This window comes from Anolis carolinensis, unplaced genomic scaffold, assembly GCF_035594765.1.
Source record: "Anolis carolinensis isolate JA03-04 unplaced genomic scaffold, rAnoCar3.1.pri scaffold_13, whole genome shotgun sequence".
Taxonomy (NCBI): Eukaryota; Metazoa; Chordata; class Lepidosauria; order Squamata; family Dactyloidae; genus Anolis; species Anolis carolinensis.
Window position 1 is genome coordinate 1,146,475 of NW_026943824.1, and position 26,382 is coordinate 1,172,856.

Sequence of the window (26,382 nt, forward strand, 5' to 3'; positions counted from 1 at the left end):
GAAAAAACACTATATACCGGTAAGCCAGAAATCACTTTACAGTGCAGAAGGTGTGGATATTACTAGCAATGCATAGTATAGAACTGACAAAATAGTACAAATAGTGTGTTTAAAATTTAAGTATAGGCTAACTTCCATTCTGTTAATATATTCCTGAGGTAATGGTAGAAAATAACATGAGGCACTTCTTTTAAAAAATATTTTAATTGATCCTGAATGTGTCATTCTGAAGCAGGGCTCCATTTATGTTCCTCCTGGGCACGTATTGCTTTCTGCCCTGTGCCTTCAAGTTAGATTTGATTTAAACAAACAGGCTGTTATTTTAGTTTAACAGACTATCACAAGTGAGCATAGGAAAGAAAGACGTAAAGAAACAATCATGGCAGTTTTTTCAAGGGTTGAATTGTACAGCAAATTTCAGATGCCTTTGCTATTTTGTGTTAACAGAACTGTAAACATGGGAAGTCTGCAAACGTATTTGGCTCAGAAGGATAACCGTTCTAATAACTGGTCAATCCCTGCAGGAGATAAGAGTGCAAGCAAGTTCAAAAGGTGTTTTTAATCAGGAGCCAAGTCTCTGTAGCCCACGCCACAGAAAGGACATCCTTCTGACAGTATGCAAACTTTTCACACGTATTTTGGTCAAAATGGTGACCAGAGCTACCATTGCATATCTTCCACGTGCCACCTTAGCAGAGAAAAAGCGGTGCTGGGGAAAGGTAGTGGGACATATTTTCATTTACTTGTACCATAAGGGGTAAAAATTGCTCAGAAAGCAAAATAAAAAATTAAAGGCGGGGATTATATGCAGCCCTACGCAGTTTGTACAAAAATGACAACTGGAAAGGACCCAATTGCTACATGGATTCCTTCACCCTTCCTATATTGGTAATGGCTTCTAAGGCTGGAATCAATTTGATTTTGGTTCTCACAGAACATTACCAATTGTCCTAAGTCTATACTTGCTTCTTCCATGGGCACAGAAAGGCCTTCACAGGCTTCTTTGATCTTGACATAATTCAGAGGTAAGCCCTCTAACTTTTATCCAGTTGCAGTGAATCTCTTCTTCCCTCCAAAACATAAAAATGGACTGCTGCAGGTACGGTAGCTAAGTAAATTGTTTCCACCAGAAATCCTTGTACCAAACACCTTCCAAGTTGTGTAAGATGTGTTGTCTTGTGAATAAATGCATTGTATTTAGCAATTCAACCAAAACAAAAACAAAAATACGGCTTCCAGGCCAAACATACTGAAACAATAAGTGCCTGTTCCACACACTGGATTTAGGGAGACACCTGTATTAGGTTTGTCTTCACCAATTTCTCCACAGTATTTGAACAAAGGCAAATACTACAGCTATTATTTGTCCTTAAATAGCTGTATCTTCTTTCCTTAAGAGGTTAAACTATGACATACAAAAAGAAGGCGACCGATGAGTTGTTCACAGTTAACCACTCCTTTCGAGATAGGCATTAAGAAGTGAAATAGTTCCAAGAAAGTGTTATATACAATCTGGCTCCCGTATAAAAAGTGCTGTACAATGTCCTGGCTCATTGTCCACTAAGGAAAGCCAAATGTCCTTTGGTACATCTGTTGGCATAATGTCCTTTTTCACCACACTGTTGGGAAAAAGAGGAAAAAAACACAAAATCAAAACACATTAAGTTATAATATTGGCTGAAATCTTCATCATAGGTTCCAAAACTGTACACAAAATATTCCTAAATGTTCACCAACTCCGCCACTACACAGGTCAGAGAAAGAATGAACATCTTACATGAAAACACTAGTATGGTTTACTATGATCATGCCTAAGGACCTCTGAGTTTGGGGAATAGGATTCAAACCCTTCCATTCAACTCTTTCCCTTACGACAAAAGCCACTGTCAACGTACCTTGTAACAGGTGACCTGCTCCAGCGGCCGAGGGCCTCTGTTTCCTATGCTATTGCTTTGAGACTGCATGACGCCAATGACCTGAGGAGTCCGCTGTTGGTTGGGAGAAGAGTTCAGGCTTGTTAACTGGATGAGGGAGGACGACCTCTGCAATGGCGGGTTGTTGTTTGGCTGAGGAGGAAAAACAACCATGCACATCGTAATTGCTCATCAGAGAACCAGCTTCAAACCATCACATAGAAACACATTCCCTTACACTTTAATATACAATATCAAAATACAGTAGAGTCTCACTTATCCAAACTAAACGGGCCGACAGAAGCTTGGATAAGCAAATATCTTGGATAATAAGGAGGGATTAAGGAGAAGCCTATTAAACATCAAATTAGGTTATGATTTTACAAATTAAGCACCAAAACATCATGTTATACAACAAATTTGACAGAAAAAGTAGTTCAATAGGCAGTAATGTTATGTTGTAATTACTGTATTTACGACTTTAGCACCAAAATATCATGATATATTGAAAACATTGACTACAAAAATGGCTTGGATTATCCAGAGGCTTGCGGCTGGCATGACTGCATGGAGCACCGTTATCTTCCCGCCAGAGCGGTACCTATTGATCTACTCACACTTGTATGTTTTCGAACTACTCAGTTGGCAGGAGCTGGGGCTAACAGCAGGCGCTCATTCCGCTCCCGGAATTTGAACCTGGGACCTTTTGGTCCACAAGTTCAGCAGCTCAGTGCTTTAACACACTTGCCACCGAGGCTCCTGTAGATTAGTTAGATTAGTTAAATTAGCTAAATTAGCCTCCCCGCATAAATTGGTACCTACATTTCCTACTCGAGAGATGCAACTGTCTTTCAGGCTGCATAGGTCAACAGCAAACTAGACTATTAATGGTCGGGACCCGGATTGGCTTTGAACTCATGACCTCTCGGTCAGTAGTGATGTATTGCAGTTTTCAAGCTATCCTATAGCTATGCATTTCGTTTTTATTTGCACATTCTCTCCAGCCACTTTTGCCCTCTATTAAGCCTGGAACGCGAAGACTGGGTTTCCCGTTGCCTCTCCATCATGCCAGTGATATGAAGTATTAAAAGCAAAAGCTCTTATTCTAATATGTTCCTTTTGGCCAAGGATTTACAAATGCAGCATAAAGAATGATCTGGTCTTAAAATCCAAAATCGTATTTCAAAATGCACTGGTTCCTACTAGATGGGGCTGGAATATATCATTAAAAATTAAGCTGTCACATGTGCTGCACCCACTCTTAGCATGCATATCTTTCAATACAGAAGCAGCATCCTGATAAGCAAGGATACTTCAGGATGTAACCCACACAACAGCTAATGGAAATATCAGGAGTACACTGGTGTCCAGAAAAGAAATACTCTTAATTCAAAAAGAGAAATGACTTGTAATGATGGACCAACTTTACTTTGCAATGCCATCGCTGAAATCTCTGTATATTTTTGTTGCCTCAACTCATTGAAGCAACTATTCTGTAAGGAATGTGGCCATCTATTAGAGATTGGCTCAAGCTATTTCAATGAATCCACCATTTAAAGAAAAAAGAAATACAAGCTCAGACATTTTGAAGATAATTTAACATTTGGAGGAGGCAACTGAAAATCTACGTACCTTTTGCTGTGGTTGTGTTGGTGGAGGCAGTGGAGGTTGCTCTGTGGTTCCCATGGGAAGCTCAAATCGCGGGCTGTTTTTTAAAAGAAAAATTCATTACTAAACACACAAGCCACTGATTAAAATGTTACTATTTACATTTAACTTGAAAGGTATACTTAGTCTGAAAAACTGAGAAATATTTTTCCATGTGTAATTTTGCTGTATGAGTAGAGAAACTGCACAATACTGAGGATATATTTCCTAGACATAGTTACTGCATAAAGTTTTATAGTACAAGGGTTAGAGAAGCAAGCAAGGCCTCTTGTTATCAAATAGTAGTTTTGGGGGACTAGTCCAGTCCAAGAAGCAAAGCCCACTTGAAATGTATAACTAAGCCACACTGGAGAGTGGCTAGCCCTTGAAGCAAAAGCAAGAGGAGTATGTGCTAACATAAGCATGAAATCAACACAGAGGCTTCTAAGATACATACTTGAATGGAGGAAAGTCCGTCACCCACCCTCTGACATTTATAAATGGACATAGGAGGAACTTTAACAAGAACATGTATAGGCCAATGTGTGGCATAAGATATACTGTTGACGTTTAGACAGGAGATAATCCTGAAGTGTACTCACTGCATGAATTTGCAGGCAGGGCCCTCTGGACAAAAACCCACCAGGTAATTGACACAAATAACACGCCGTGTATGTCTGTGTCTGCAGAGTGGACCTGCAAGATACACAATTGCAAGAAATATATTTATTTACATTATTTATGTAAAGAGTGAGGAAGTGTTGGCTAGCACCAGCATGCTCCATAAAGCAGTGTCTTCTGATGTTTCTCATTTTCAGATACAAAAGAGAAAGTAACCGAAATGGATACAATGAAGATACTTTTAAGCAATCATACAGTGTATCAGAACCAACAATAACATCCCATATACATACCATGTTTACAAAATCCTCGATCATACCAAGGACAATCTTTAATCTTAGACTCTGGATCGATGTGCAAGAACGGGCACTCCTTGTTGCTGCATTCCCCTGCAGTAGACAAGCACACGCTGTGCATCAGGAACGGCCCCGCAAAATAGTACAGAATTAGACATCATGTACATGCGTGTCCTTTACCATCTAAAAAATCATTGCTTTCCATCCCTATCCACTTAGAGGAGCAAAGCAGTTTATTTATCCTGGAAATTTAGACACCTTCAGACCAATTATGTTAAGAAATAGTCCCGATAAAAACCTAAATTGGCCTTCAGATCTGATGGCAAGTTAGTGTAACACGAGACTACAATATCAACACTGTTTATAAAACTATTGTCTTGAATAAATTGCTGAGACTTTCAACATGGAGAACTTGGAATGCTTGAACACAGACTGCTCTTTATAAGTCAAGAATACCCAGCAAGAGTGTGGCACAGTCAAATGGAAGATCATTCTTACCATATTTTGAGTAGAAGTAACACTCAGGCATCTTGGTCATGTCATATTCATGCAGAAATTCGCACTGGTCTCCCTTTTTGCACAGACCTCGTAGCCAGTGTTTGCAGACAACAGTCTTTTCCCCACTGATGTGTCGGAACGGACACATCCCTCCTAAGTGGAGAGAGGGAACAGTTTTAGCGTTCCTTCAGCTACTTTATTTATTTTTATTTATTTACTGTATTTATATTCTGCCCTTCTTACCCCGAAAGGGACTCAGGGCGGATCACATTACACATATAAGGCAAACATTCAATGCCTTAACACAGAACAAAGACAGGGACAAACGCAGGCTCCGAGCTGGCCTCGAACTCATGACCTCTTGGTCAGAGTGATTTGTTGCAGCTGGCTGCTCACCAACCTGCGCCACAGCCCGGGCTTTTGAAAAGAATAGGCCTTGTATGAACCAGGGCAAGGGATCACCATTAAATGCTCATGCTAGAATTAGATTATACCTTAAAGATAAATATAATTTGCTTATTTTCTTATAGTTCATGACATCAAAAGATTTTCAGGGTTCAGATAGCTGCAGGTGGTAAGTTTTCCTTCCACCAAATAAACGTGATCTTCCCTTCTTATTTAGGATTGCAGAGACCACTACGAACTGAATGATCAGTCCATTTGCAAACTCTCAGGCCCTATCTGCACTAACCATTTAATACAGTTCAAAGATAGCTTCAAACTGCTGCAGCACGACAGCAAACACCCACAAAAGCATGCGAAAGAAAGCCCTTAATGGTTAGTGCTCTTTGGTTTGTGTTATCACCATCGAAGCCTCAAACTGGTCCCAGGATTTCCTATGAAATTATCTGCACAGCAAAACTATGTTCTTCAATACCAGTTTGAAACTGTATCAAAGTGTTGATAATAATAATAATAATAATAATAATAATAATACTTTATTCTTATATCCTGCCCCATCTCCCCAAGGGGGCTCGGGGTGGCTTACAAAGGGACAATGCCCAAACAATATAAAAATACAACAGTAAAAACAAATCCAAACATCAAGAAAAAGCATACAACAACAATTTAAAAACAAAACATGTTCAATGCCCTGGAGCGGTATAGTTGGATGTACCCGCAGTAACCTTCACTGAGATTCCATTTGTAAGACCATCTAATTAGCTTCTGGACTCCCCTTATATTCCATTTGAAAGCACCACAAACAATGATTCAACAAGAATATAAATAATATTACCTATTGACAGTAAATAAGTTAACAGTACACAATCAGAAGGCTGATCCCGCTTCACCTTTTCCCTTCCTGCATAATATATCTATAGTTTTGGCTTACCTTTCCCACAGGCCGCCTTTAAGAAAAAATCACAGACAGCAGCTCCCGATTCTGTGGAGAAAGAGATGCAGGATGAAAACCGCAATATCCCACACCTTTGCCACTTTCAGTTTCTCAATATACATAATGCTCCGCCTCAGAAATTTCCAAACACTTCATGTTGGAAACCGCCCTGAGTCCCCTCAGGGAGACAGAGCAGGTTACAAATAAAATTATTATTATTGTTATTATTATTATTGGGTTGTTGTGCACTTTCTGGGCTGTCTGGCCATGTTCCAGAAGCATTCTCTCCTGATGTTTCTCCCACATCTATGGCAGGTATTCTCAGAGGTTGTGAGGTATAGAGAAACTAAGTGTTGTGGAAGGCTTTCATGGCCGGGATCACAGGGTTGTTGTAAGTTTTCTGGACTGTATGGCCATGTTCCAGAAGTATTCTCTCCTGACGTTTCGCCCACATCTATGGCAGGCATCCTCAGAGGTTGTTTCTCCATACCTCACAGCCCGGAAAACATACAACAACCATAAGCAAGGAAGGTTTATATATCTGTGGAAGTTCCTGTGTGTGTTTGGGGGGGGGACTTTCTCTGTTGGAGGCCAGTGTGAATGTTGGAATTAATCACCTTCATTAGCATTTAAATGGCCTTCCATGCTTTACCTCCTGGGCTAGGAGATTCCTTTGTTCAGAGTCGTTAGCTGCCCCTGACTGACTCCTGTCTGGAATTCTTCTGTTTTCAGAGTACTGCTCCTTATTTACTGTTCTGATTTTTTTTTCTCCAGAAGCATTCTTTCCTGACGTTTCACCCACATCTATGGCAGGCATCCTCAGAGGTTGGGAGGTGCATTCCTTACCACCTGAGGAGGCCTGCCATAGATGTGGGCGAAACGTCAGGAGAGAATGCTTCTGGAACATGGCCAGACAGCCCGAAAAAGGCACAACAACCCAATTATTGTGATTTTGTTTTTGTTATTACGAAGGCTTTTGAAGGCGTCTTGGCGCCGAGGCCTACCCTCCGCCCTCAGCCCTGCCCTCGCGTACTGTCCATCCCCGGGAAGGGGAGCGGCTGGGCGCCCAGCTGCTGCTCCACCGCGATCTCCAGCTCGAACTTGATGTGCTCCACGTTGGCGATGAGTTCCTGCATGGTGACGGGGATCCACGGAGGCCGAAGGAGCGAGCAAGGCCTCGCCGAGGCTTCCTTCAGGCAAAAAAAAAGAGGCCGGGAAGCTGCGCGCGCATCGCCCGCTCGCCCAATCCTAATGTTTGTTCTCCTTCAGCCAATGAGACAGGGTGATACAAAACCCTCGTCTCAATTTTGTATTTTCAGCCAATGAGACGAGGCGATACAAAACCCTCGGCTCAGTTTGTTTTCTCCTTCAGCCAATGAAACGAGGCCCCGCCCTCTGGGAAGGAAAGGATTGCGTCATTTTCGGGCGCCGTTTTGAAGAGAGAAGCGAGGAGATGCGGGAGAGGAGGCCACGCTTCTGATTGGCTGAAGGTGCTGAATAATTAATAATATTATTACTGTATTGTTATTATTATTATTATTATTTATTAGCGACCCTTCTCACCCCAAAGGGGACTCAGGACAGTTTACAAGTATATATATATATATATATATATACACAATATATTATATTATATGACTATATTGCAATATTATTAGTAATATTGCATGTAATATAAATATACAATTATAATAGTGAATTATAATTATTACATTGTATTACATCATAATATTATTAATATTACATGTATATACAATATATGGTAATATTAGTATAGTATAATATATTATTATTATTATTATTATTATTATTATTATTATTATTATTATTATTGGGTTGCTGTGGGTTCTCCGTGGGTTAGCCATGTTCGAGTAGCATTCTCTCCTGACGTTTTTATGCTATATTTATTTTCCATTTTATGATTTATATGATTTTTACTTCAATTTTGATTTTTTTTAATTCAACGTAATTTAATAATATCAACATTAAAATGATTTTAGAATTTAATTAATGAAATAAAATAAAAAGAATACGTCACGAAATTTTAAAAAATACTTGTGATTTTTAATCTGCATTTTTATGGGTGAATTTTTACCCAGCATCTTAACTGTGTGTATCTTGTTATGCATTATGGTAATTGTGTTGTCTTTTATCTTTCATTATTACATTGTATATGTTTGGTTTGAGAGTTAAATAAATCCATTTGGGTTAAACATATATAAATGGGATACCTGCACTGCATTACACAGTGTTTGTTTATATTGTTACTATACGTAAGTCTAACGTTATTCATTGTATAAAAGATAGAGACGGAGTTACGGCCAATCACCAGGTTTATTTAAACCCGATCCAGATCAGAGACGGTTTCAAATTACATTCACTTACCTATACAGTTTTGAATATATAGATTGATGTTACAATCATAATATTAGCAATTGTATTGCAGTAGAAGTGTGTAATAGAAGTGAGTCTCCACGGGGAGATGGTGGCGGGGTATAAATAAAGTTTTATTATTATTATTATTATAACTGTAACATAACTTGCTTTGTGTTATATTATATATTATACTTTTCCTTTTCTTGTTTTTGCTGTATATAATAGACATCTGTGCGTATAATTTTATCTATAACTATATCCCTCCCCAAAAAATGAGAATTTGATCATGCATCTATTATTATTACTATTATAACGTAACATTTTGGATTTCAGACAATGGCCATGTAATCAAGGGACAAAGGGAAGAAAGGCCACGCCGCGATGGCTGTGCAACTGGTATCCCGTCACTTCTTAGAAGTTTTCTGTCCTTGGATATCTACTCATTCCAGATTCTCTTCCATTTCAAAGAACTGTTTACTACTCAGGTTTCTGGGTCTACGAACTTTCAGCTCCTCTCCAGCACTTTACAAGTTACACAACAGGGACTTGGGAAAGGAACTGCCTTCCAGCTCCTCTGAAGCCATTCTTAAGCAGGAGCCTGATGATGATGATGATGATGAAGTCGGCTTTGGGACACTGTCCCATAAATTCTCTGGAAGGCGGTTTTTCCAGAAAGCAACACCAGAACTCTACAACTTACAGCTCCAAGCGCAGGGAGAGGAGAAGGATGAGCCGCAACCGAAACCCCGCCATGGTCCCAGGAATACTCCGTATTGGTATTTCTTGCAATGCAAGGCCCTGATAAAGGAGAATAAGGTCATTTCCTTACTAGTATATTTAATTAAAAGGATCAGGTGGGAGGGGAAAAGTTGCATGCCAGCCGCTTGGGAAAATTGCCCTTAACAGCCTAGATAAGCATGGATCTTTACCAGTGGTTCCCAAACTAATTCCCTATATGGTTTTATACTACAGTTTGTTTGTTTGTTTCCAGCATTTATATCCCACCCTTCTCACCCAAAAGGACTCAGGGTGGCTTACAACAATGGCAGCAATTCGATGCCTACACAAAATTGATATCAAACAATACATAAGTCAATTAAAACTATTATTATTTATTTATTTACAGCATTTATATTCCGCCCTTCTCACCCCGAAGGAGGGCGGATCACATTACACATATAGGCAAACATTCAATGCCTTTTAACATAGAACAAAGACAAGACAAACACAGGCTCCGAGCGGGCCTCGAACTCATGACCTCCTGGTCAGAGTGATTCATTGCAGCTGGTTGCAGCTGGCTTGCTCTCCAGCCTGTGCCACAGCCCGGGCCTGTTATTAAATACAATACAAAATTACAATGTATAAATTTAAAAACATATGATCAGATCCATTTGTCCAAAAAACCTCAAGTTCCCAGAGGTCCCAGCTGGTCTGGGTGGTTTTCAGGAATTTGGAGAACTGAACCCCTAGGATCTATTTGTATCTGGCCATTAAAGCCTTAGATGTCTCTGACACCTCCTCACAATTGTTCCCTCTTCTCTGTAGTTGAAAGAAGCCCTGGGTCTGTTTGAGACACAGATGCTGAAGGAAGAGCGCGTCTTCCCAGAAGAGAGCAACTACACAGTGTTGATCGGCGGATGTGGCAGGGTTGGATATCTGAAGAAAGCCTTCAGGCTCTACAATGATGTAAATACCCAAGACCAGGTTTCTTTTTTCATTAAGGATCTCAGATCTGCTGTTGTGCAGAGTGTACTAATGTCACCAAGTTTGCAAAGAATTCATATACACTGTAGAATTGGAACTGCAGTCTATGTAGATCACAGATAAATTGGTAGAGTATAATTATATTATCTGCATCCAGTTTTATGCTAGTTCCAGTTCTAAATATGTATTCTTTACATGTGTAAAATTACGATGAAATGGATCGTAATGCAAAAATTCATATAACACTACAGATGGGAGTGATCTCAGTCTTTGTGGGAGAGTGCATCTGGCATTAAAGTTTTCGTAGCATGATTGGGCTGTGCGTTATTGATTCACCTGCATTTCAACCAGATCTTCTAAAATGTTTCTAACCAACACTGTTAAAAAATGCAATGCTTCGTTTGAGTGTTTTCCATTTAACCTATTTGTTATTGCTTTGCTGGGCGGTAGATGAAAAAGCGAGGCTTGGAGCCCACCGATGCCACGTACACTGCCCTGTTCAATGCCTGTGCGGAGTCGCCCTGGAAGGATACCGGCCTGCAAGCGGCCCTGAAGTTACGGCAGGAACTGCTGAGCAAAAACATTGAGCTGAGTGTCATCACCTACCGTGCCCTCTTGAAAGCTTGCGCCTTCTGCTCAGATCTCCAGATGTGCTTCGAGATCCTGAAGGTAATGAGAAACTTTTGTTTGGGAAAGATTTGGGTTTCTTCACAGGTCTTCTTTGAATCGGTTTCTGCTTTATTGCCTTGGGTTCAGCCGTGGACAGCTGCCACCTTCCAGATGATGTTTGACTGATGGGATCTGGAGTGTAACAACATGTGGAAGGTGGCTGCTGCTGATAGAATCTGTTCACAAAAATAGATTTTGCTCTGTCTGCAGGGTGTCTGTTCTCAGACTTTGCAGAAAGATGGGATAGAAATAAGGATGATGACAATAATAGTAATAATAATAATAATCCAGCATATCTATCTTGTTTGCTGTGACATAATAAAATAATAATAATAGATCCTGTTGAAATGATGGACTTCTAGTCCAACAATAACCAAAAGTAACTACACCTCAAGACCATGTTTGAGGACTTAAAAATGCGTAGATATAGCTAACATATATATCCCTGAGTTGACATCAGTAACAATATATGAAACGATATCCTGTATGACTCTTTTTACCCTCATTTATTTTGACTTGGAAATGTTGTCCCTGGAGCATTTAAATTTGTTTAGAAATTGATTTTCCACAGATTTGTTGAAGCTAACTTTATCATTGTTAGTCCTTTCAGTGTAAAACAATGATGATGAAATTGCCCTTTTGTTATCCTTCCCCCTTTCAGGAGATGGTCCATAAAGGCCACCAGATTACCACAGAGACATTCAATTTCCTCCTCATGGGATGCATAAAAGACAAAGAAAATGGGTTCCGGTATGCCTTGCAGGTCTGTTTACTGTCAATACGCATCCAGACGCACGTCCTGCACACCCCATTGTGCATCAGTCCCATTGTACTATACTATGTGGTCACTTAATAGCAGCTCTTTACTAGATACAGATGTTACAGAATTCTAATTCCCAGAGATGTGTATAATAATAATAACAACAACAACTTTATTCTTGTATCCCGCCCCATCTCCTGAAGGAGCTCGGGGCAGCTCACCAAACCCAAAATACACCACAAAATACAACAACAAGGTACATTTAAAACATATAAACATAGGCCTATAAAATATACAATAAAACATACTAACAATAACCAATAACCTTCTAGGCGCAGTGAGCATATATCCACTTTTAAAGGCATAATTCCCTAACAGGATTCTGGCCAATGTTGCAGAAATCAACAGATCATCCAGTATTCAGCGTGAATTCCTTTAATCCTGCTCTATTTTTCCAAACAGGTCTGGCAGCAGATGAGAAAACTGAATCTTAAACCCGACAGCTACAGCTACAACTTGATGCTCAACGCTGCCAGAGAGTGCGGCCTTGGGGATCCCGCAGCGGCTTCGGAATTGTTGCTCAGACCTTCGGGCGAAGGCTCTGCCATTCCACGGCTGGAGGCCGGTGGGAGGAAAAAGAGAAAGGGCCAGAGAGGAAAAACAGCAGACCCTGGACTTGGTACACAATTGGATGTAGAAAAACTGGAAAAATCCATCTTCCCAGAAGAGAGCAGGGAGGTGGAGGAGCAAAACAGTGCTGCAAGCAATGCTTGCATCAAGGCAGAGGCCAGAGGCGCTTCAAATCCAACAGATATGATAACGTTCAAGGAACCAATGTCATATGAAAATAGCTGTTTGTCTTCAAGCATGACAGAAGTAGGTGCTATGGATACATGCCACCTTCCCAACCTACTAGACTTGCAGATAGAAAATAAAAATGTGGTTTCCTTGGGAACTGTGGCCACGGCTTCCGACAGGCTAGCTTTGATGGGGAACCTGGAGGGCTTCTTGCAGAAAATGAAGAGCGATGGAGTGGAGCCCAACATCAAGACATACACGCTGCTGGCCGAAGTGGTCCAGCCCGGCAGCCCAGCGGAAGCTTCCTTACTGGCAGCGATGGAGAAGGAGGACAATGTGAAAGCTGACATAACTTTTTTTAACACCTTGATCAGGAAGAAGAGTAAAGCAGCAGATCTGGAAGGAGCAAAGGTAAGAGCCTGGCTGTGCAATGGAGGTTTGGATAGTGTGGGAACAGATCTGCGGCGTTGGCAGGATTCGACTTTCTGAGGATCTCTAGTTTTATTTGAGATGAGAGCCTCTGGTGGCGCAGCGGGTTAAAACCGAGCTGCTGACTGAAAGGATCATAATAAAGTTTATTACTGTTGTTATTATTAATATTAAATAGATACAAGAGTCGGTCAACTTGTTTCATTAAAATAATGCAAAACCTGGCTCAGTACATCATTCCGGCATGGAATGTTTACAGCCCCATTCATCTGTCTTTTATATTATAGAGCTTAATGCCAATACTGCGGAAGAAAGGACTCTCGCCCAATTTGCAGACCTTTTGTAACTTGGCCATAGCCTGCCGCAAGCAGAAGGATGGACTGCAGCTACTTTCAGATATGCAGGTACCAAATGAATGGGATTTGATGGCTTTTAGCTTCCATTTTATACATACTCTCAACCCAGCTTGGGACCAGAGCAGGGATTCATATGATCCAGTTCAAAGCAAATGTGAATTATCTAATTTGATAATCTGGATTATATGGCTTTAGTTAGACATAAAGATGCCCTTTTGTCTCCTGGCTCTTTGCCTCCATACCTATAGAAGCAAATGTATCATTTCTTCAGAGACGTCTTTTACTTACTCTCTGGGGCTGTGTCTTTCAGCAATCTGGCCAAAACCCCAATGTACACATCTACAGTACTCTGATTAATGCCGCCGTGAAGAGACTGGACTATGCCTACCTGATAGAGATCCTAAAAGATATGAGAAACACTCGAGTCCCTCCAAATGAAGTGGTCATACGTCAGCTGGAGTTCGCAGCCCAGTATCCGCCTCAATTTGATCGGGTAAGTTAACTTGTAGTGAGGTTATGTCTCGTGCACTGTTGCACTAATCCTGCACTCGGGAAGTATTTATTCTTGTTCTTTTTCCTCTTGCAGTATAAAACAAAGGACCCTTATCTGGAGAGAATTGATGGCTTTCGAGCCTACTACTTCCGCTGGCTAAAGTGGATGGAAGCAGAAGAAACTCCGCACCCTTGGGCAAAATTCAGAAATCCGAAGCAGCCGGAAAAGAAAGACGATTCTGACGATGCCCAAAAGCACAGGGGTGAAATGGGACAGTAGAATAAAAACAGCTGTTGATACTGTATTGCTGTTGTGTTATTTACAGAAATAACAACCAATTGCCAATGTTTGTGTAAGCAGGTAAAGATATGGCTCTAGAGCAGGCATGGGCAAATTTTGACCCTCTAGGTGTTTTGGACTTCAACTCCTACAATTCGTAACAGCCGGTACATTCCTAACATCGAACATTGATAATAAGACTCATAGGGTGTTTCTAAATTATTCACGAATAAAGGTGTGCTTAATGAGTCCCTTCTGAAACTGATGGTATTAAGAATAACCACAACAGTATAAGAATTGTGCAACTCACTGGTTGGATAAGTGGACACGACTTTATTTTAAAATAAAATGCATTCACGGGACATCAATACACACTACTTGCATTTACAATTCAGATTGTTGCAGCACAAAGTGCTGAGGAGATCAATTCAGAGCAAAATGGTTACAAAAGGAAGGGTCATCACGCTTTCGCACAGTTCCTGGTGTGGAGGCATTTGAAAGGCGGGACTCCTTCCACAACGGCCTCATCCAGAGCAGCCCCTGCAGCCGCAGTGAGTGCACTCAATTATCCGCCCCTGTGGAGTGAACCCAGAATGTTAAGTCACAATAGGTCCTGGGTAAACAAATAGTACAAGTCTTCCTTATTTATTTTTAAATTGACTTGGCAATGGCTAATCATGGAATCTCCTGATTGGATTCACTGAATGGGACTACTAGTTGGATATGGGTCTGTGCCAGGCATGGGCAAACCTGGGTCCTCCAGGTGCTTTGGACTTCAACTCCCACCATTCCTAGCAGTCTCCAGCCCCTTCCTTCTGCCCCCTCCCCCTCAGCAACCCCAGGTCTTTATATGATGTGGTTTCAGTAACAGACTTATTTTCTGATTTGAAACAGAAATAAACGTAAGTATCGTTATCAACCAGTTCCACATGGGCCTTTCACAGTTTGATTACCAGAATCCATATAATCTGGGAATGAGATTGCTGCCAGTTTGCATGACTCAATAGAAAAAAATGTATGCAAAGCGGGACTTAATGCTAGAAATATTGCTACTTTGGGTGTATTTGAAAGATATTGTAATATTATAATAAATACTGTAAATAAATAAATAAATAAATATGCTCTTACCACTTCCAGCTTGCCTTTGGGTACTCTGCAAATGCAGTTGGTCCCAAAGTTGGTATCTCTAGTTTGGATGCAGCGTAAGCAGCAGAGATTTTCATAACCTTGTTTCTTCCACTTGGCAATTAAGTTTTTGTCTGCATATCCTTCTCTGATGCAATACTCATACAATTCTATACAGGACAGGGGTGAGAGAAAACAGAATTCAGTATATATCATTTTACCTAACACAAAGAGATAGGTAGGCGAATACTCATTTCCCTCCTTCTCAGATTAAGACATATATATTTATTTATTACATTTATATCCCGCTCTTCTCACCCCGAAGGGGACTCAGAGCAGCTTACAAATAAAATAAACATACAATATATATTAGCACAGCACAATATAAGCATTAAATTACTATATTGTACTATAGCATTATATGGTAATATTAGTAATATAACATTTAATATATAATTAATATTATATTGTATTATTAGTACAGTAGAGTATCACTTATCCAAGCTAAACTGGCCAGCAGAACCTTGGATAAGTGAATATCTTGGATAATAAGGCGGGATTAAGGAAAAGCCTATTAAACATCAAATTAGGTTATGATTTTACAAATTAAGCACCAAAACCTCATGTTATACAACAAATTTGACAGAAAAAGTAGTTCAATACGCAGGAATGTTATGTTGTAATTATTGTATTTATGAATTTAGCAGTAAAATATCACAATATATTGCAAACATTGACTACAAAAATGGCTTGGATAATCCAGAGGCTTGGATAAGCGAGTCTTGGATAAGTGAGACTCTACTATATATTGTATTATTAGTAGTATAATATTGTATTCCATTATAATGTTATTATCAATATTATATGTATATACAATATATTATATATTTATAAATTATAAATATATAAACATATGCACCAGCCATTTCAAATATATACACATTCCTTTCACTAAGAAATCAAAAGGACACTTGCATCACCTCTACTGATGGCCTTCCTCTTGTAGAAGAGATCGAAAATGTAGCGTGTTTTCTGATGGTGAATTCTGAAGATGGGCCAGAGAGATTCCACTTTCCTCTTCCCTTCATGCGGTTCGGTTTCAGCTGAGTGGAAAAGAAGGAGCAGAAGGATGTTACTTTTCCAGTTCAGTCCAGTTGCTCATTACATCTTCATTATGCCTTCTCACCATATACAAGGAAGAACTCTACAATAACCTGAACACTGTAGTAACAGGCAAATGTCAACTGGTATGTCCTTCTTACAGTAATATATTCTTGTAAGTAGAATGAATCGACAATGTTTCCAGCCATCAAAGTTCATACAAAAGTATGCTCACCTTCTCTCATTTTTTGATCCAGTTCATCTAAGGTTGGCTCAATTAATTCCCAACCATCTGGAGGAGGTTTTCTGCTTCTCTTCACTTTCGGCATCTCCTTGGGATCTTAAAAAGGAAACAAAAATGGCAATAAAACAAATGTCTCCATAAGCGATATGAAATACCAACCGCACCATTCACACTTGCCTCAAGCAGACAAGAGTTCTTTCTATCTCCCACCCTGGACATCATTCCACTAGGATATAAACCTCACTCGCCTAGTTGGGAGGTGTTAGCTGGCCCTGATTGTTTCCTGCCTGGAGTCAGCCAGGCTTTGAAGCTGCAGGACTATTCAATGCTAATCAAGGTGGCCAATGGCAACATTCACACTTGCCTCCCACTCTGGACATCACTCCATAGGGATATAAACTTCACTCGCCTAGTTGGGAGGTGTTAGCTGGCCCTGATTGTTTCCTGCCTGGAATCAGCCAGGCTTTGAAGCTGCAGGGCTATTCAATGCTAATCAAGTTAGCCAATGGCAACATTCACACTTGCCTCCCATCCTGGACATCATTCCACAGGGATATAAACCTCACTCGCCTAGTTGGGAGGTGTTAGCTGTCACTGACAGTTTCCTGCCTGGAATCAGCCAGGCTTTGAGGCTGCAGGGCTATTCAATGCTAATCAAGCTGGCCAACTGCACCATTCCCACTGCCCTAGCTTCCAAAAGACCTCACAAAACAACACAATATACAGTGTAAGATCTTATTTAAAAGCATACAAACACTAAAAGAGAAATTAGGAACAATAAACAGGGAAAAGGTCTGACCTGGGATTCAGCTCTTCCGCTTTTTCGGATGCCTCCGTCGACTCGCAGTGACGTCACGCAAACAGAGGGGGGCCTTCTCACACAGCGTCGCCTGTCCTCGTCGGTGCCTTTGGGAAATTGTTCTGGGGCGAGGAGACAGACACACGCGATATACATATTTATGTATGTATGTATGTATTTATGAATATGTATATTCCTGACTGTGTCCTTTAAAACACACGCATAAAAAAGTGTGGGGGGGGGGGGAAGAGTGGAGACACTTTTCCACATTTTTAATCAGGCAGTGTAGTAGACACCTCTGTCTGTGAGGGAAGGCTGAGGAGGGCGCCCTCGTGCCCAGCGGAGAGAAGAAGAAGAGGAGGCCCGGCTTCCGCTTCCGGGTGGCGCTCGAAGCCCAGGGAGTTGTGAGGGAAGGAAGGAAGGAAGGAAGGAAGGACTCGTTTCGCCGGAGCCGACGCCGCCATTATCGCCGTCCTCGCGATGCCCAAAGGAGGTGAGTGAGCCCGGGAAGGGAGGGAAGGAGGGCCCGGAGGGGGAACCGAGGCCCCGGGCGAGGCCTGGCTTTGCGGCCTTGCTCCCTTCCCGGAGGAAACGGCGGCCTTTTCCCGGCCCCTCACGCAGGCCTCACCATCCCAGCGCCAGAAATGGCAGTCGTGGAAGTAGGAATCTTCATGTGTTGCCTCGAAGGCTTTCCTGGCCGGAATCACTGGGTTGCTGTGAGTTTTCCAGGCTGTCTGGCTATGTCCCAGAAGCATTCTCTCCTGACGTTTCGCCCACATCTATAGTAGACCACCTCAGAGGTTGTGAGGTCTGTTGGAAACTAAGCAAGTGGGGTTTATATACAGTAGAGTCTCACTTATCCAAGCTAAACGGGCCGGCAGAACCTTGGATAAGCGAGTCTCTTGGATAATAAGGAGGGATTAAGGAAAAGCCTATTAAACATCAAATTAATATAATAATAATAATAATAATAATAATAATAATAATAATAATTTTATTTTTATACCCCGCCCCATCTCCCCGGAGGGACTCAGGGCTGCTTACATGGGGCCAAGCCCAGTCATCAACAATATTAGGTTATGATTTTACAAATTAAGGTTATGATTTTACAATATTAGGTTATGATTTTACAAATTAAGCACCAAAACAGCATGTTATACAACAAATATGACAGAAAAAGTACTTCAATATGCAGTAATGCTATGTTGTAATTACTGTATTTACGAATTTAGCACCAAAATATCACAATATATTGAAAACATGGACTACAAAAATGGCTTGGATTATCCAGAGGCTTGGATAAGCGAGTCTTGGATAAGTGAGAATCTACTGTACTGGTAGCCAGATTTTGTTCATTTTCATGGTTTCTTCCTTTCTGTTGAAATTGTCCTCATGCTTGTGGATTTCAATGGCTTCTCTGTGTCGCCTGACATGGTGGTTGTGAGAGTGGTCCAGCATTTCCTGTGTTCTCCAATAATATTCTGTGTCCAGGTTGGTTCATCAGATGCTCTGCTATAGCTGACTTCCCTGGCTGAAGTAATTTGCAGTGCCTTTCATCTTCCTTGATTTGTGTCTGGACAGTGCTGCGGCGTTTGGCTGTTCCTCTGTAGACTTGTCCACAGCTGCATGGTATATGGTAGACTCCTGCAGAGGTGAGAGAATCCCTCTTGTCCTCTGCTGGACATAGCATTTGTTGAATTTTTTGTGTGGGTCTGTAGATAGTTTGTAGGTTTACCATATTTACAACTGCCTGGAATGCAACCTCTTACGAGAGAGAATTCACTCCATCTGCAAAGAACTCGCAAACACAGACAAGGAACTGTTGCACCTCCATATCAACACCAGTCAAAAGATGAATACGCAGGATTGGGATAAAATAGACAACCTCACCTACAGAAAAATGGGGAGAGACATGGCTCTCCACACCAAAAGACAAAAACAAAAATTCTAGAAATTGTGTTTCTTCCGCTTCCCTATGCGGAATTAGTATTCTGCCTTTTTAAAGATAGATTCCAAGGACCCCGGTGCCCCACAAATGCCAAACAAGAAAGCCAAGGTTGAGTCTCTTTTATTCGAAATGCTTAGGGCCAGAATTATTCTGTGTTTCATCATGCAGGGATGAGACAAAGCATTACTTGCTAAACCAAGAGTGGACAAAAGTTGGAGGCTGACGAGGGACACACTACACTACACATAAATGTAGAAATATAAAACAAATGTTCTCAAAGGAGTAAAGAAAAGAGAAAGGTTTTCTTTAAAGAGAGAGCAAAATCGGGTGGAACAGAACCTGGATCAAGGGCTGAGAGAGTCCAAAGGGTGGTCAGAGAAGGTTCTTCCATAGGTTAACTTCAGAGTTGAACTGAGATGGTGAGATATTGAGCCCTATAAGCCCCGCATCTCCCCTCTTTCCTCTCCTCTCTACAACTAAAATTGAATTCCACTCCCCTGTGGTTTTTTAACAATGGTCTTTAAGGGGATTGAGCTCTTTCCGGTCTCCTTGTAATTGTATGATTGAGCCGCTTCTTTCGGTTAGTTGCATCAGACAAAGCAAAGGCATCAAACAGCCACATAAGAGAAAGCTTCAGGAAGAGTTTCATTGCTGCCAAAAGAGATGAGGTTTTGGAACTGTGCCTGCCACGTGGGAAGCAGCTGAGTGCTTGCTTTACCCAAGCAGCGAAGCCTACGTTTTCCATATGTTACCTCACAAATATCAAAAGCTCTATGTCTAGATGTATTTTAAGCTTTTATGAACATACCTGGCCACAGGACCTCTCTTCCACATCATCTCTTCACTCTTAATCTGATTCTAACTAGTTATAAATTGGGATTATTTCCCATGAGCATTTGTCATTGTTGATCTTTGGTAATTGCAAGTGATTCTAAATTGTCTCTTTAAAACTCTGATCTGGGCTGTTTTAGGAAATAGCCTTTCTTTCTTTTTACGTTGCCTATCTGTTTCCTTGCTTGTCTTCTCTGTAATAGGATGTTTCATTTTGAACGTAAGAACTTTCTACTATGTATGTGGCCATTATTTTATGCTACATACAGGTAGTCCCCAAGTTCAAAACAAAATAGATTCTGTAGGTTTGTTCTTAAGTTGAATTGGCAATTTTTTCTCGTCAAATGAGTTGATAAGGTCTCCACATTCAACCTGGACTTGGAGTTCCCTCTTTTACATAGCTATTTAAAGGGAAATATGAAAGCAGTCATATTTAGCGTGCAGTCCACAGTCTACCAAAGGGTGTAACCAAAATTATCTCCTCCAATGGTAATGTTGAGCTTTGTCAGTAACATTATACAAGTGCAAGCATGCATGCATGCCAGAAATAGGCATGACAGCTACTGCTAGTAAATGTTGGTGGATAATTAATTCAATGAAAACTACCAGAATGGTCGAGAGTGAATAGACGATGGCTTTAGAAAGTTTACTTACTATCCATGAAACTGCACTGACACTGTTGGATGTAGTGAATCTTTTTCTAAAAGTGATCCTGCCTGCCTGATATATGGATATTTCTTTCCTCTGTTTCTGTTTATACTGTGAATAAAGTGAACCCACATGATTAAAAGAAAGTTTCACCTGCACAACCAGTAAAACAATGTCATCAGAAGAAAGCAGGAAGTGAGCTTCCTCTTGCTAACCTGATTCTCTTCATATCCTGTCTACATATTTTAATATACGCAGTTCTGTCTTATTAAACAGCTGAGGGAGGAGGAAGTGGCCTGAGACTGTTAGGAATTGTGGGAGTTGAAGTCCAAAACACCTGGAAGATCCAAGATTGCCCATGCCTGGTCTAGACGCAGGCCTACAGTTATAAAAAAAAGTCTAGTCCTGAGCCCATTCTGTCAACAGCAAATGAAAATGAAAGCTCTTGCCAGTTTGTACTGATGTTACAAAGACAAGAGAAGAGGATGCAGCTAAGTGGAGGAGAGGGAGAAAGGCATCTGGATGCTTGGTGCGCTTCTAGCGAAAGCATAGGAGCATGATTGAGCTTGTCCCTTCTCAGTGGTGATGCTGGCTTGCTCTTATGAGTCTGGCAACCTGGTTGATTGCTTTCAGGACCAGGGAAGGAAGAGCGAGTGAGTCTGACTGCAGCTGTTTCTGCACCACACCCAGATTGGATGGCTTCCAGAGGGATACTGCCAGGATTTCTTTACCGCATGCTGGCTTTGCCTTGTGAGGCAGAGAGTTGGGTTCTGCTTCCCTGGATGTGCTGAAAAACGAAAGAGAGAGGAGCAAGGTCTACCCATGAAAGAGGAAGATACTCCTCTCCAGCCTTTTAGATATGCAAGGCAAGGATGGAGAACGTGCCACCTCCAAATGGTTCTCCCTTCATCCCTGGCTGTGAACTACAGTGGCAGGGGCTGATGGGTGTTGAGTCCAACACCATCTGGAAATCCACATGTTCCCTCACCCTCAGGATAAATATGGATGGATCCGGTGTTCTGTTTCTTGTGCTTTATCTGAAAGGCTTACTGGCAAAGGACAAAGGCAGCTGGATTTCTTTCCTCTTGTTTCTTTTAAGCATCTGAGATGCAGAGTTCTATGTCTTTTGGTTCAGAGATTTGTTTAACTGTGATAGGCTGGGTAGGCCTGTCTCCCTTGAATTTGCCTGCTCATTCTTAAAGCGATTGCAATGCTAGTTAAAATCTGTGCCTAGAGCATTCTTTTTGAGATAGATCACTTCCTCTGTAGACAAAAAGTCTCAGTTGCAATCTCCAGCAAGGCTGAGAATGGCACTTCTTTCTGATGAGATTATGAAGCATGGACAACAGGATGACCTCGAAGAGAAATATTTCCAGTGTAGGGTCACTGAATATTTCTAATGTGATTTTCCCATACAGTACATAGTGTTTAGGTCCTCACTGTGCCAGCAGAACAGCATCATCAAGCGTTCCTTGCTTGATAGATGGAGAGCGACAGCTGTTCAAAACATTGACTGATGCCCAAGGCGGTGGTTCTTTCTGATGCAAACCGTATTTGTGGTACTTTTGCCTGCTGAGTGCATGTAAACTCCTTAGCACTGTGATGGGTCTCCATAAATGTAAAGAGTAAAATCTGAATATGTTTCTTTCATAATGCCTAAGTCTTTCTCAGGGGACCATCAGTTAGTTCAATACCTTTGCTTACATGACTTAAGGCAAAATTGTTGACAGCTGTTTGGAAAGGGTTACATTCTAGATCCCTGAAATAAAAGCTTTAGCTTTAGAAGGATTGATTCTCAACTCTTTCAAGTCACCTAGCATGAAAATGTGTCTCTGCGGGTATGTTAGACTACTCCAGTTCCTGTGAACTAGTAACCTTAATGGATATGCAAGGCTGGGGTGAGAATGCGGTAGAGTTCCCTGGGACAAATTGAGAAATTTGGATAGGTAGCAACATTTGGGAAGGAAAGTTTACACACTCTTGTAGCTTTATGGTTGGCCCTATAAGGGTCTGGCTTAGCTGGGTTCTCATAGCCCACTTTTGTGTTTGTCTAAATTGTTTCTGTCATTTCAGGTAGGAAAGGGGGCCACAAAGGCCGAGCACGGCAATACACAAGCCCGGAGGAGATCGATGCCCAACTCCAAGCAGAGAAACAGAAGGCCAAGGTAAGTGTCATCAAAAGTGGTCTTGTTTTTTAAGAGTTAACAATATAATTGGATCATTCCAAAACCTCAATTTTATTTTCTTGGTGCTCCTACACCAATCAGAAAAAGGACTCCAGGCCAGGGTTACACATTGAACTTTGTTCCTCTGTACTGTCATCATGCTGATAGTGCTTCTTATATCACAGGAGGAAGAAGAGGAAGAGGAAGGAGGTGATGGGGCAACAGGTGAACCCAAAAAGAAGGAGAAATCGCTAGATTCAGATGAAAGCGAGGAGGAAGAAGATGAAGACTACCAGGTACTAAGGTTTTCCTTCTATTCCATGAATATTCAGTTCACATTCTGCTCAATTGGGATTACTGGGTTTTTCAGGGCAAGGTCTTTCCAGCATGATGACATCCTCAATTTTGCTCAAACTGCCCTGTGCAGATCATGGCCATCACCGCTAACACGTCCTCATTTGGCTTCTCCCATTTCAGCCAAAGCACAAAGGAGTGGAAGGCATGATAGACATAGAGAATCCTAATCGTGTTGCACAGACAGCCAAAAAAGTAACTCAAATAGACATGGAGAGCCCCAGGGAATTGTCGCGGAGAGAGCGGTAAGAGGTTTCTGTTATTCTGGTATGGTGGCTCTCAAATGGTGTCCTGTGGGGTGCTTTTGGGTGGACTGCCAAATCACAACACATGGTCCAGAGATAGTCCAGAGTTTTCCAGAGATAAAAGAGACATTTCCGGCCCCGCAGTGCAGCTTGTGGGCTGTCTTCCTATGCAATCCCCTATAGAGCGCCTCATGCTAACCAACCCTGCTGTAATACTTATTCACTAAGGTTTTCATGGCGATCTTTTTCAGCCAATGATCCTTGGGCCTGGAGATCGCATTCATGCTTGCACATCAAATGTGACACCCCTGAGCTGTGGCTTTTTCCCACTCACATCAGATAATGTAGCCCTCTTTTCATAAGAAAAGCCTTACTGAACAGAATATACTCCCATTTAGTCCAGCGCTTGCCTTGTTTTATGCAGTGATGAAGCATATACCTCAGGAAAGCCCACAATCCAAACTTCAAGTCAGCAAGCCTTTCCCTGGTGTTGCTCTGTACTCCTTCCATATTTTCCCCCTTTACTGATTCCCTTTCACTAAACAGGGAAGAAATCGAAAAACAGAAAGCGAAAGAGAGATACATGAAGATGCATCTCGCCGGTAAAACGGAACAGGCCAAGGCAGATCTCGCCCGATTAGCTATCATCCGGAAACAGAGGGAAGAGGCAGCGAAAAAGAAAGAGGAGGAACGGAAAGGTAAGACAGACATACGGGCACCCCAACTTAAATGCTTGGCTTGATTGAAAGGGGTATGGGTTTGGGATGCTGTTAAGGAACGTGAGAATCTGCCTTACCATATGCAAAATAATTCGTTTATGTATTGTTGACCCCAGCTTGCCTCCAGAACTGTGTCTTACACAGCCTTTGCTGGAGATGCCAAGGACTGAACCTTAAGTGTATTTTACTGTTTTTAAACAGGGGGTATTGTAATCTTGTGATGTTACGTTGGCTGTTTATTGTTTATGTTTTGTTTCTGCACTTTTTATATTTTGCATGTTACACTTTTGAGTGCTCTGCGAGCTGCCCCAAGTCCCTCCGGGAGATGGTGGTGGGATACAAATAAAAAATTTATTATTATTATTATTATTATTATTATTATTAGAAACACAAGATGAGCCCACAGCAGACACTCTGCTGGCTGTTGTATTGGATCACACGTCGGACACTTCCCAAGTGTCTAGGACTGTGTGATGTATCGGCGAATAATGCATGCAGATCCCAGTAAGGTTGCCTTCTGCAGCTGACAGATGGAAAATTTGTCAGCGCCGATTGTGTTTAAGTGCAGGCCAAGATCTTTAGGCACTGCACCCAGTGTGCCGATCACCACTGGGACCACCTTGACTGGCTTGTGCCAGAGTCTTTGCAATTCGATCTTTTAAATCTTCATATCGTGTCAGCTTTTCCAATTGTTTCTCTTCAATCCTGCTGTCATCTGGGATTATTATTATTATTATTATTATTATTATGTTTAGCCACAAACAAAATGCTCAGTGTGCTGAGCTTGAGGCCCTTTCCCGCTTAAGAGGCTGAGGGGGGAAAGGAAGGGGCCTGGGGCCAGGAATTGTGGGACTTGAAGTCCAAAACACCAAGAAGGCCGACGTTTGCCCATGCTTGCTGTAGCAGATTTTGTGTGCTGCTTGGTGAAAGATGTACTGACTCCCATGCCAAGATGTGGGATTATAAACATTCACTAAGCCAACAATTTTCAGTCCATTGTTTCTGGGTGTTCTTGGCAGCTAAGGCATTATTAGCTTTTCTGCAGAAGGTGCATCATTATCATCCCTGTTTCTCTCCTCCAGTTATTTGTGATACTTTCAGCTGTCCTGAAATTGTCTTTTCTGGCTAGTCCACAATGCACCTGCTTTCAGATCCTTTCTCCTTTCCCTCTCTCCTCCCGTTGTTTCCCTATAAAGCTAAAGACGACGCAACTTCGACAGGCAAAAGACTGCAGTCCCTGTCCCTGAACAAGTAAGTGCCGGCCGCCGGAGAGGAGAGGGAGTTTGCAGGGACGGTGCCTGGCCAGCCCCCGCCGGGCGCTCTGCCGCATCCCACCCGGGGAGAGGCCGCACGGGAAGCGCACCGCAGCCGGGCGACGTCTCCACACTTTCAAAGAGACACTGACAGCAACACGTTTGTCTTCATCTGGGCACAGAATTCCATGGGGAGGTTTGGCGGGTGGGGTGGGGGGGGAGGCAGGGGGAGGAGGGCTGGGTTTGGGGAAATATTACATTATTTTTTTTTGGTGCAGAATCGCGAGCAACTGTTCCTGGTTGGACACCGTAAACACAGAACGGGTTTGCTGTGTTTAGATTGACGATCACATAATCAAGGGGGGGGGGGAGAGGTGGGAGGGTACGTTTCGGCTCGTCTGCAGGAAACTTAGGCAAACATATAGTTGGCAGTCTTGACAAATGTAAAACAACAGATACAAATCCAAAGTACTGGGGGCTGTTTGTGGAACAGGCACCTGCTGCACAGTGGCCCAAAACTATAGACGGAGCCTATGTGTCTATTTGGGTCTTTACTCCCACTTTACATCCTCCCTTCACCTATTTTTTTTTAAGCCATCATTAATTGTGCTCCTTATCCTCCCAAAAAAAAAAAGGGATAGTGTCTTTTTAACAAAAACAAAACCAGAGAACTCTTTTCTTGATTGTGTGACATTGTTGGAAGAGATTCAAATTGGAAGCAAAACGTGTATATTTGGCTGAATAAAGTTTAAATTATCGTAAACGGTTCGGCTTG

General features: G+C 41.7%; 4 protein-coding genes across 4 annotated transcripts; 2 read left to right on the forward strand and 2 right to left on the reverse strand.

Moving 5' to 3' along the window:
* Window positions 1–185: 185 nt before the first annotated feature.
* On the reverse strand, window positions 186–7,542 carry cpsf4 (cleavage and polyadenylation specific factor 4). Its single transcript, XM_003228804.3, has 8 exons — window positions 7,345–7,542; window positions 6,309–6,359; window positions 4,976–5,128; window positions 4,475–4,570; window positions 4,163–4,256; window positions 3,546–3,618; window positions 1,896–2,066; window positions 186–1,619 (listed from the first exon to the last, which is right to left on the reverse strand). The coding sequence occupies exons 1-8, from the start codon at window positions 7,445–7,447 to the stop codon at window positions 1,551–1,553; spliced, it is 810 nt and encodes a 269-aa protein (XP_003228852.3). The 5' UTR covers window positions 7,448–7,542; the 3' UTR covers window positions 186–1,550.
* Window positions 7,543–7,698: 156 nt separating this feature from the next.
* ptcd1 (pentatricopeptide repeat domain 1) lies at window positions 7,699–14,200 on the forward strand. Its single transcript, XM_003228803.3, has 9 exons — window positions 7,699–7,801; window positions 9,021–9,503; window positions 10,233–10,373; window positions 10,842–11,060; window positions 11,722–11,823; window positions 12,283–13,029; window positions 13,335–13,451; window positions 13,714–13,896; window positions 13,990–14,200. Exons 2-9 carry the CDS (start codon window positions 9,069–9,071, stop codon window positions 14,173–14,175), a joined length of 2,130 nt encoding a protein of 709 aa, XP_003228851.2. The 5' UTR covers window positions 7,699–7,801; window positions 9,021–9,068; the 3' UTR covers window positions 14,176–14,200.
* A 288-nt stretch (window positions 14,201–14,488) lies between these two features.
* Window positions 14,489–17,579, reverse strand: bud31 (BUD31 homolog). Its single transcript, XM_003228802.4, has 5 exons — window positions 17,445–17,579; window positions 16,637–16,741; window positions 16,281–16,403; window positions 15,304–15,470; window positions 14,489–14,750 (listed from the first exon to the last, which is right to left on the reverse strand). The coding sequence occupies exons 2-5, from the start codon at window positions 16,728–16,730 to the stop codon at window positions 14,700–14,702; spliced, it is 435 nt and encodes a 144-aa protein (XP_003228850.1). The 5' UTR covers window positions 16,731–16,741; window positions 17,445–17,579; the 3' UTR covers window positions 14,489–14,699.
* Window positions 17,580–17,782: 203 nt separating this feature from the next.
* pdap1 (PDGFA associated protein 1) lies at window positions 17,783–26,370 on the forward strand. Its single transcript, XM_003228801.4, has 6 exons — window positions 17,783–17,937; window positions 22,945–23,036; window positions 23,222–23,332; window positions 23,514–23,635; window positions 24,182–24,333; window positions 25,551–26,370. The coding sequence occupies exons 1-6, from the start codon at window positions 17,925–17,927 to the stop codon at window positions 25,607–25,609; spliced, it is 549 nt and encodes a 182-aa protein (XP_003228849.1). The 5' UTR covers window positions 17,783–17,924; the 3' UTR covers window positions 25,610–26,370.
* Window positions 26,371–26,382: the final 12 nt, after the last annotated feature.